Here is an 11,156-nt window from a genome sequence, read left to right on the forward strand (position 1 = left end):
TGGTGCATGTGGCCTTACCGGAAATGGAACCGGTGACCTCGTGCATGGGAAGATACCCAAACCAATGCACCACACTGGCCGGGCAAACCATGGGATTTTAATAAAAGTTTCATATTCAGACAAGAATACAGATTATGTACTTAGGAAAGAAGCTTGTGTATAAATACAGATTAGAAGCGCTTTTTTTCCTGTTGTTTTTTCTTGAATCCTATCGTACATGCAAAAGGGGAAAGTAAAACCAGCAGAAACTCCATCCTTAAAGAATGCGGCCTGAAAGTCTCTAATTTGTTCTAAGTTGAGAAGTTACATGAGTGACTTTTTCCCAGCACTGGCGGGCTGACAGCTGATAACCACACGTTACCGTATTTCGTCTTGTGGGAACACCTGTGAGTCTGAAAAGAAAGTGGGGTGTTAAGTCTGGAAATAATGTGCCCGAGATGTCACTCCTGCCTCGTGACATAACTACCATGTGTCCTTTTCCTCTTTGTCCTACTAACCCGCGTGTTACGTGGAGGCAGGGCTGTGTCTTCGTGGCATTCTTGTTTCTGGTGACCGTGGCAGCATAGGCACTTGGGTTCAAACCCAAGCTCTCTTGTCCTTTCTGGGGGAGGGTCCCAAGTTCAGAGACGGATAGAAATTGGGCAGGTGAAGTGCGTAGCTTGTCTGATGTGGGCGCAAAAGGGGAAAGTAAAACCAGCAGAAACTCCATCCTTAAAGAATGCGGCCTGAAAGTCTCTAATTTGTTCTAAGTTGATAAGTTACATGAGTGGCTTTTTCCCAGCACTGGCGGGCTGACAGCTGATAACCACACGTTACCGTATTTCATCTTGTGGGACCACCTGTGAGTCTGAAAAGAAAGTGGGGCGTTAAGTCTGGAAATAATGTGCCCGAGATGTCACTCCTGCCTCGTGAAATAATTGCCAAGTGTCCTTTTCCTCTTTGTCCTACTAATCCGCGTGTTACTTGGAGGCAGGGCTGTGTCTTCGCTGCGTTCTTGTTTCCGGTGACCATGGCGGCGCAGGCACTTGGGTTCAAACCCAAGCTCTCTTGTCCGGAATCGAACCTGGGACCCTTCAGTCCATAGGCCAGTGCTCTCTCCACTGAGCCAAACCTGCTAGGGTGATGATTTTTAAGATTCTTAAAGAGACTTTGAAAATCTGGAATGTCTTACCTGAAATACTTGGGTTTTAAAATATTGGAAGCCAATTTAAAAAGTAATCCCCTCTCCAGTTAAAATAAGCCTGATGGTTGGCAAAATTTGGCCTGTGGCCGGCCTCTCGGGGACCGTGGGTGTTAGCATACGACTGTACCTCCGTTCTGGTGCAATACAGCTAGGAGCAGACGGCTGAGTCGATATGACAGGGAATGGGGTTTCCCGGTATGGGGCCATATCGGTCTGTTCCAGGATGTACCTGGCCAATCGTTTCTTCCTCATTCTCCCAGTTCTACAACTGCATTCATCAGTGTGTGTGTGTGTGTGTGTGTGTGTGTGTGCGCGCGCCTGTGTGTCACCGTTTCTAAAAGCTGCTGTAGTGAGAGTCCTAGATTTAATTCCCCGAAGTCATTGAGGAGGCATGGAAGGTGGTTGGCATTCCGTGTTCTCAGGCCGTGATTTGGTCTTGTCTTCCCATCAGGTGTTCCTGGTCACGGTGTGGAATTTTGAGCTGTACATGATTCCCCTGGCATTGCTGCTGCTCTTTGCCTATAATTTCATCGAACCCACAAAAGGGAAGGCAGGCAGCACCCACGACTCCCAGGTAAGCCAAGATGCCGATAGCTCTGATGTTTGACTCGAGACAAACGTGTGCTGCCTCCTGCACGCCCCACACTGGGGATCGAGCCCACAAACCGGGCCTGTGCCTTGACCGGGAATCGAATCGTGACCTTCTAGTTCATAGGTCGATGCTCAACCACTGAGCCACCCTGGCCTGGCTAGAAATACATGTTTTTACTGATTTGCGAGAGAGAGGGGGAGAGAGAGAGAAACATCGATGACAGAGAAACTGACAGCTGCTTCCTGCATGCCCCATACCTGGGGATCAAGCCGGCAACCCGGGCATGTGCCCTGGACTTGGAATTGGACCGATGACCTTTCGGTGCATGAGATGATGCTCAACCCACTGAGCCACACTGGCCAGGCCTTTAGTAGAGATCTTGTATCAGGTATCACCTGGGGTCTCCTCTGTGTTTCTGTGTCTTGGGCTATTTCCCCAGAATCCGGAGAGCCCTGTGGTGCTCGGTCATCTGTCCCGGGCCAGCAGCACGTGTCCGCAGGCACCTCTGTGCTCCATGAGGTTAAGGTGAAGAACATTGTCAGCCACGAGAGAAAAGTCCCTCCAGGGGACGCAGAGCATCTGGAGGCTGCCTCGGCCCCTCCACCCAGGCTCCCCATTCAGTGCTCACCTCCGGCCTGAACGCTCGGGGGGTTCTCAGAGGCTTGCCGACTCCTGGGGACAGCCCCGCCTGTGTGGGCATGCGTCTCTCTCTTCCTGTGCCCACGTTCCTGCTGCGATTCTCAGACTTGCCTGCAAGGCTTCCCCTCAGAGACACCGGCCTCCACTCCCTGTCCTTCTTCCCCCCTCATTCTCTCCTCGCACACCAGGGGCTCTCTCCCCCCCACCCCTCCGTGAGCAGGAACCTGTATGTATTGGCTTCTTTTATGGTATGATCCTGGCATTCCAGGGTCAAAATCCCAGCAGTTTTTTTAAACAAAAGTCTAAGGCTTTGAGACTTGGTAACAGATCAGTGTCACATTGGGTTTTTTCTAGACGCAAAAGGGGACCCTCTTCACGTAGTTTCCCTTAGCATGTTCTCATGATTGAAAAAATCATCTCCGGCCCGGCTGGTGTGGCTCAGTGGTTGAGCGCGGACTCCTGAACCAGAAGGTCACAGTTCGATTCCCAGATAGAGGGCACGTTCATGCCTGGGTTGCAGGCTCCAGCCCTCATAGGGGGCTTGCAGGAGGCAGCCAATCAATGAATCCCTCTCATCATTGATGTTTCTCTTTCTCTCCCCCTCCCTTCCTCTCTGCAATCAATTAAAAAATAAAATAATCAATGAATAAATATTGCAGTGGTATGATTGAAATTTACCTGTTCTAGAGACAGGGTTTTAAATCGAATCTGAACCAACCTGCTCGCATCACAGCCGGTGCCGGGACCCCCCCAAACTAAAGCGGGGCGCCCTTTAGGCCAGATCAAGGCCTTGTCTTTCCTCCCTCACCTGCTCCCCCACCCAAACCCGAAGCCCAAGGAGAACAGTGAAACCGTAAAGAAACCTCTCACTTACTCTTGAGATGGATGATATTCAGACTCACGCACTTCTACTGTCAAATGTTCCCGTCACGGCCCCCACGGAGCAGAGAAATCGCTCTCACAGTGAACCCCGCACAAACGGAGAGCGGTCCTCTCCGCCTTAACGTAGCGGCCGGTTCATCTGTCAGGAGAACAGAACTGTTTAGAGAGAGTTCAGCCCAGCAGAGCCGCCTGGGAGCTGGGCGCCTTCCAAGGCCGCTCGTCTCATGGCTGTATTTATCACGAAGTTTTATGGAGATGAGGCGTGTTGTGTGCACTGTTGCCACGGTGCCCCTGAACTCTCAAAGCGTTCTCCTTAAGGGTGTTTTTGCATATTAGATTTTAAAAAGACAACCAATAAATTCTGTAGACATTTTTTTCTTAATCCTCACCCCGGCGATATTTTTCCATTGATTTTTAGAGAGAGTGGAAGAGAGAAGGAGAGCCAGAGAGAAATATCGATGTGAGAGAGACACATCGATCGGTTGCCTCCTGCACATGCCCTGACCAGGACCCGGACCGGGGAGGAGCCAGCAACTGAGGTACATGCCTTTGACCGGAATCAAACCCGGGACCCTTTGGTCCGCTGGCTGATGCTCTATCCACTGAGCCACACCAGCTAGGGCTGTAGACATTTTTTTTTCTTTTATTCTTTTTTATTTCAGAGAGGAAGGAGAGGGAGAGAGAGATAGAAACATCAGTGATGAGAGAGAATCACTGATCGGCTGCCTCCTGCACGCCCCCTGCTGGGGATTAAGCCCGTAACCCGGGCATGTGCCCTTGATTAGAGTCGAACCCGGGACCCTTCAGTCCACAGGCTGATGCTCTATCCACTGAGCCAAACCAGCCAGGGCTGTAGACATTTTTCTTTCATGTGAATGAGTTTATTTTGCCTTTGGCCATTTCAGCTGATATTTTATTAACTAATTATGGGGCTTCCTTTCAGGAGAGCACAGAAGTCGATGACGAGGAGGATGAAGATGACAAGGAGACATTTTTCTCTCATGTGAATGAGTTTATTTTGCCTTTGGTCATTTCAGCTGATATTTCATTAACTAATTGTGGGGCTTCCTTTCAGGAGAGCACGGAAGTCGATGACGAGGAGGATGAAGATGACAAGGTGAGTGTGGCCACAGAACCTCTCGCCAGGGAGGGGACTTTCTTTTTTTTCTTTTTTTAAATCCTCACCTGAGGATATTCCACGGAACCTCTCGACAGGGAGGGGACATTCTTTTGTTTTGTTTTGTTTTGTTAATCCTCACCCGAGGACATTTTTCCATTGATGTTTAGAGAGAGTGCGAGGGGGAGAGACAGAGAGAAACATTGACGTGAGAGAGACACAGCGATTGGTTGCCTCCTGCATGCACCCCATCAGGGCCGGGGAACCTGAAACCGAGGTACGTGCCCTTGACCTGAATCAAACCCAGGACCCTTCAGTCTGAGGGCCGATACTCTATCCATTGAGCCACACCAGCCAGGGCGGGACATTCATGTTTTCAGCAGATAGCTTCCTTCCAGGTTGTGTCAGATGCTTTTATTTTTTTGTACTATAGAGTAACCAGAAGGTTAATATTCATATCATTTACAAAGAATGTCCCTTTGTAAGACATATCTATTTGTTTCTTTTCATTCATTTGTAAAAATGAGGATGAAAAGGGGCAAAATGTGAGAAATAATTGAAATAGTAGAAAAAGCATAGCTATAGGCCCAGCCGGCGTGGCTCAGTGGTTGAGCGTCGACCTATGAACCAGGAGGTCATGGTTCGATTCCCGGTCAGGGGTCAGGGCACATGCCCGGGTTGTGGGCTCGATCCCCAGTATGGAGTGTGCAGGAAGCAGCTGATGCATGATTCTCTCTCATCATTGATGTTTCTGTCTCTCTCTTCCTCTCTGACATCAATACAAATATATTAAAAAGATAAAACAGCAGAGCGGGAGGGGGGCTGTCCTTGGCTGTGGGCGAAGGTGTGCTTCTCCGTGGCGTCTGGAAGGTCGACGGAGGGTTGCGGGGAAGTCACAAGTAAATCAAGTGACATTGCTCCCCCTTCAGGCTCCGGCCCGCGCGCTGCGGGGTGGCCACCCACTTCAGAGCTGTCACTTCCCCAGCTGTTGCTGGCAGCGCGTGCAGCTCTCCGTCTGGGTACATCTGTCCTTTCCCTTCTCCTGGGAGAAGCTCTCAAAGCCGGTGCTTCTGTTGTCATTACGCTTTCAGACAAACCTTCTGGAATAAAATGGAAAAGAAAAGGAAATGCCAAATGCGATCCTACTAGCTTAATGGACTTCAGTCCCCAGAACCTGTGGGCATCGGGGGGAGGGAGGTACTGGGAGAGACGCATGGTATAGCGTTTTGGATGCTTGAGGGGGAGGGGGAGATCTTAACAGTTAGAATCCAATATAAAACGCCCAGGAAATAGCAATGAATATAAAAACACGGGCTCCGTGACACAGAGGGCCTTCAAATGAATCGAGAGAGGCAGATGGTTTTGCCCATTTGTAGCGCATTGAGGGCATTCCAGAGTAAACCTTACCTGTGGTGTTAAAATGATCATTCGTAGCAAAATAATGAAATCAAGTAGTAAAATATTTTTTTAAGTAAATTGCCCTTTTTCAGAAAAAAAAAGGTCACACAGATGCAACTTTCTTGTTGATGAATTGATGTTGAGTGGTTTCCGGGTGACGTAGCTCCTTGAACATTAGACATAGAGATAGCCAAGCCACAGTGCATGCTGGGAAGGCTTCTCAAAGGAAGCAAGTCTTTTTTTTTTTTCATTAACATGTTTTAATTGATTTTTGGAGAGAGAGGAAGGGAGAGGGATAGAGAGATGGAAACATCCATGAGAGAGAAACATTATCAATCAGCTGCCTCCTGCATGGCGTTGAGCCCACAGCCTGGGCATGTGCCCTGACCTGGAATCGAACTGTGACCTCCTGGTTCCTGGGTTGATGCTCAACCACTGAGCCACACCGGCCAGGCGAAACACAGTTTTAAATGAAAATTTCCGTTTTAATGAAATTATTTTAAACCTGTACTAGGAACTGGCCTACATTTTATTAACCAAGGCTTGAAAGTGAGGAAGATTTCTTTCCCATTGGCCAGCCCTTTTTAAATGACCCACCCAGGGACGGGAAGGCAATGAGTGAGAAGTCGGAGGTCAGTCAACTAGAGGCAATAACTTCAGCCCTTGGACTACAGGCCATGGGTTGTCAAGGTCAAACCTTACTCTCGGGTGTCTCCAGGGCTACCTCAGGGTCTGGAGGCAGAGCCATCCGGGCTGCGCTTCTAGCCTTTCCAGGCGAGGACGACTGCGTCGGAACCACAGCATCTACAGCAGTGGTTCTCAACCTGTGGGTCGCGACCCCTTTGGAGGTCGAACGACCCTTTCACAGGGGTCGCCGAAGACCATCGGAAAACACATAGATAATTACCTATTGTTTTTGTGATTCATCACTATGCTTTCATGATGTTCAATGTGTAACCATGAAAATACATCCTGCATATCAGATATTTACATGATGATTCATAACAGTAGCAACATGACAGTGATGCAGTAGCAACGAAAATAATGTTATGGTTGGGGGTCACCACAACAGGAGGAACTGCATTAAAGGGTCGCGGCGTTAGGAAGGTTGAGAACCACTGGTCTACAGGGATGAGCCGTGGAGCTATGGCGTCAGCCTTTCCCACACTGAGGGCCTTGTACTCGGTCTCCCCCCATTGCCTCCTGGGCAGTTTTGTTCTTGAGACCCTTTGAGTGTAGTATCTTTAGAGAGACTTCATTTATTTATTTTTTAAATCTTTATTGTTGAAAGTATTACATCTGTCCCCTTCCCCCCTCCCCCCCCCCCCCCATTGACCTCGTCTACCCCCCCTCCTTCCCCAGGCCCTCTCCACCCCACTGTCTGTGTCCACAGGTGATGCACAAATGCATCCAAGTTCTCTGGTTGATCTCTTCCCCCCCACCTTCCCCCGCCTTCCCTTTGAGATTCCACAGGCTGTTCATGCTTCCATGTCTCAGGATCTATTTTGTTCATCAGTTTATTTTGTTCATTAGATTCCACATCATAGGGCCTTTAATAGCCCCAGCACAGCCATGGTTGTTTTTGCTTCCTCAATTTCATATTCCTGTGAAATCTTCTAGGTCAGTGGTTCTCAACCTTCCTCATGCCACGACACTTTCATACACTTCCTCACGTTGTGGTGACCCCCAACCATAAAATTATTTTCGTGGCTACTTCATAACTGTCATGTTGCTACTGTTATGAATCGTCATGTAAATATCTGATACGCAGGATGTATTTTCATTGTGACAAATTGAACATAATGAAAGCATAGTGATTCATCACAAAAACAATATGTAATTATATATTCAATATGTGTTTTCCGATGGTCTTAGGTGACCCCTGTGAAAGGGTTGTTCAAACCCCCAAAGGGGTTTCAACCCACAGGTTGAGAACCGCTGTTCTAGAGGAATTCGTCTAAAATGAAAACGTAACTGTTTATGCCTCTTTCGCTTAACACAGTCTTTGGTGAGCTCGGTGAACTTTCCAGTCCTCTTCCATATCTTCTCATTCTCACGTCTTTTTCTTAAAATATATTTTTATTGAGAGATAGAGACATCAATGATGAGTGAGAATCATGGATCGCTGCCTCCTGCACACCCCCTACAGGGGACCAAGCCCACAACCCAGGCCTGTGCCCTTGACCAAGAATCAAACTGTGACCTGGTTCAGAGGTCGATGCTCAACCACTGAGCCACACTGGCCGGGCTCACTCTGACTTCTTTCAGAGATTTGTAACTAGGGGGATTTTCAATAGTAAGGCACCATCATTCGCACCCATATTCCAATCCATTATTTCTTCTCCCTGTATGTCAGCCTCCAGTGCTGAGCTGTGCTCACAGAGCTGCACGCACAGGCTGTATCCCAGGGCTCGCTCGCGCGGCCCTTCTGGCCCCTGGTGCGTGTTACACATGACAGACCGCGCTTCTGGGAAGTGTAACACACCCAGCGAGACAGGCACCGTTTACAAATGGTAAACACACGGTCGTTTCCTTCCACACCAGCAGAAGAGAGGCAACTCCTTTCTCTCCAAACTATCCATCTTGCAAGTGACACCCCTTAATGGCCAGCACCCCCTTCCCACCACATACCATCGCAGACAACTGGGGAGATGAAAGCGGGCGGCCCCCGTGGCGCGGCTCCCTGGGGAGACGGACGCTTTCCCATGTTCCCGCCTGTCTCCCGTGCACAGACCAGGCGGAGGCCTGGGCTCTGTCACCCTTTTATTGTCTGCGTCGGGGGTTGTTGTAAAATGACATCACCGCAGCCTCGTGCTCCCCCCTTATTGTTAAAAGTCCATGGAAGTGACTTGTATTAGGAACCGAATTAGACTCCACAATTTCGCCTCCCCCCCTTTTTTTTCTTCTTTTTTTTGTTAATCCTCACCCCGAGGATATTTTCCCATTGATTTTTAGGGAGAGAGGGAAAGACAGAGAGAAACAGTGAGAAAAACACATTGATGGGTTGCCTCCTGCATGAGCCCTGACCAGGGACCAGGGCCTGGGCCGGGGAGGAGCCTGGAACCGAGGTACACACTCTTGATCAGAATCGAACCCGGGACCCTTCGGTCTGCAGGCTCCGAAGCTCTATCCACTGAGCCAAAGCGGGTAGGGACTGCCTTCCTTCCTTTTCTGGGCTTTCAGTGGTAACATAGGCCTCTCAGGAAACTAGTTCTTTGGCTAAACTTTGAAGAGAGGGACATTTTTTCTTCTGTCTTATACAGTGGGGCCTTGACTTACGAGTTTAATTCGTTCCATGATGGAGCTCGCAACTCAGATTACTCGTATGTCAAATCAAAAAGTGAACGAGTGAGACACGTGATGCTGGGCTGATGTGGTGGTGTTCACGGTCGCGTTCGCTGTGCCAACTAGCGGTGGGGTATCTGAAGCTGGCTCGTAACCCGAATTCTAGCTCGCAGCTCAAAGCAAAAAATCGGCCGAGAGACGGCTCGTATCTCGAAAAACTCGTTGGTCGGGACGCTCGTAAGTCAAGGCCCCGCTGTACGTGATGGTCCGTGGGAGAAATTGCTTTTCACAAGTAGAGTTTGCTAGGTACCCAGAACAGATCATGACTAAGTTCAGCCAACAGCAATCAGCCGGCATGCCCTATGTGTGTGAGATTCCTTATTTGTAGGGATGGATTACAATACAGATTGTATTACTTATTTGCACCATGAAGGCCCGTAATTGAAGCATGAACCAAAAAACTATTGTGTAAGATGCTGCATTCCATACTTAGAAAAGGTCACGCAAAGCCATGATGTCTTGTTTTCATTGTGGAAGGTCTCCATACTTGCATTAGGGTTCTTTCTTTTTCCAGCCCAAAAATTACTTACAGAGACTACTTCACATGTGCTATTAATATCAGGAAGGAGAACTCATAAGGACATGTAATAATAATTTTTAAAAACCCTGCTTATTGCTATTGTAAAGACACTGCACCCAGGTGCCTGCATTGTGGGGTGGTTGGTTTGTAGCTTGGCTGTCACAATAGAACTTGAATGATCTGGTGGTTTTTCTTTTGTTTTTTTTAGGTTGATCGGTGAGATCACAATTGCCTTCTAGTGTTTAGGGGGAGAAAATTACCCTTTCATATTAATTATGGTTGAAAAGCAGGTATAGATGTTTTCTTTTAAACAAATAAGGAATGTCTGATGAACTTTTGTTGATCAACTATGGAATGTTTTATATTGAAAGAGTGCAAATAAATATCCTATATAATAAAAGCCTAATATGCAAATTGACCTAATGGCAGAATGACCGGTCGCTATGATGCACACTGACCACCAGGGGGTAGATTCTCAAGGCAGGAGCTGCCCGCAGCAGGCCCCCGGCCAGCCATGGTGGGTGCTAGCGGGGGGCGGGGGGGGGCAATCACCCCATCGGTCGCCCTGCAGATCAGCCCTGATCGCTGGCCAGGCCTAGGAACCCTAGTACAACATATTTTCACAGGTTAGGATGTGATCATTAAAATGTAAGTATATTTTAAACTATCAATATCTATTTTTAAAATGATTTTCATCTTCCACACTAACTAGTCCACTCCTCACTACCCAGCCAGAGCCTTCTTAGAGAAGGAAGCAGGTGGCATATGAATTTTGAAGGATGTTTCCTTAGAATCTGATAGTGAGAGTAGTCTTATTTACGATTCCTTTGCTGCTTAAGGATATCCAAACCACGGCAAGTTAGTTTGATTAGTGGTTTTTTTTACACTATGCACTCAGCAGTGGCATGTTAAGAAGATAAGGTATGGTATTTTTATGAAAATAAAAAAGTCGCCATGGCTGGTTTGGCTGAGCAGATAGAGCATCGGCCTGTGGCCTGAAGGTCCGATTGTGACCAGGTTCGATTCCGGTCAAGGGCACATGCCCAGGTTGTGGGCTCCATCCCCAGTAGGGGGCGTGCAGGAAGCAGCCGATCAATGATTCTCTCTCATCATTGATGTTTCTTTCTCTCTTTCTCCCTCTCCCTTCCTCTCTGAAATCAATAAAAATAGATATTTTTAAAAACCGGCCTTTTTCTGCTTCTTTCCTTTCCTCGTCATCCATCTGGACATATTGATGGATTGATTGAAGCCACTGGACATATTCACCACCAAGTCCGGTTTCCTCCGACTCCAGTGGGCTGTCTCTATTTCAGGCTTTCTCCAGCTTCACGCTGTCTGCTTAAAGCCACCACGGTCCTCTTCTGTGGGCACGACTTTTACTGTCTTTCTCTCTTTTCTTTGTTGTGCACCATTCCGGAAGTACTGCAAGAGATAAGCAAGCTCCTACTCCTCCTCCCTGCTCCAAAAATTCATTTAATAT

At 48.1% G+C, this 11,156-nt stretch overlaps 1 protein-coding gene across 2 annotated transcripts in view; it reads left to right on the top strand.

Annotated features, from left to right (window-relative positions):
• The window catches only part of MCTP2 (multiple C2 domains, transmembrane 2), an 89,502-nt gene that overhangs the window by 63,968 nt on the left and 14,378 nt on the right, over window positions 1-11,156 (top strand). The window contains exons 14-15 of one of the 2 annotated variants that reach the window (XM_015569139.1): window positions 1,635-1,757; window positions 4,240-4,281. In XM_015569139.1, coding sequence (XP_015424625.1) covers window positions 1,635-1,757; window positions 4,240-4,281 — 165 coding nt within the window. Of the gene's footprint in view, window positions 1-1,634; window positions 1,758-4,239; window positions 4,282-4,371; window positions 4,414-11,156 lie in introns of both variants that reach the window. The other variant, XM_015569140.1, reaches the window with a different exon arrangement.

Source organism: Myotis davidii, unplaced genomic scaffold (assembly GCF_000327345.1).
Source record: "Myotis davidii unplaced genomic scaffold, ASM32734v1 scaffold164, whole genome shotgun sequence".
NCBI lineage: Eukaryota > Metazoa > Chordata > Mammalia > Chiroptera > Vespertilionidae > Myotis > Myotis davidii.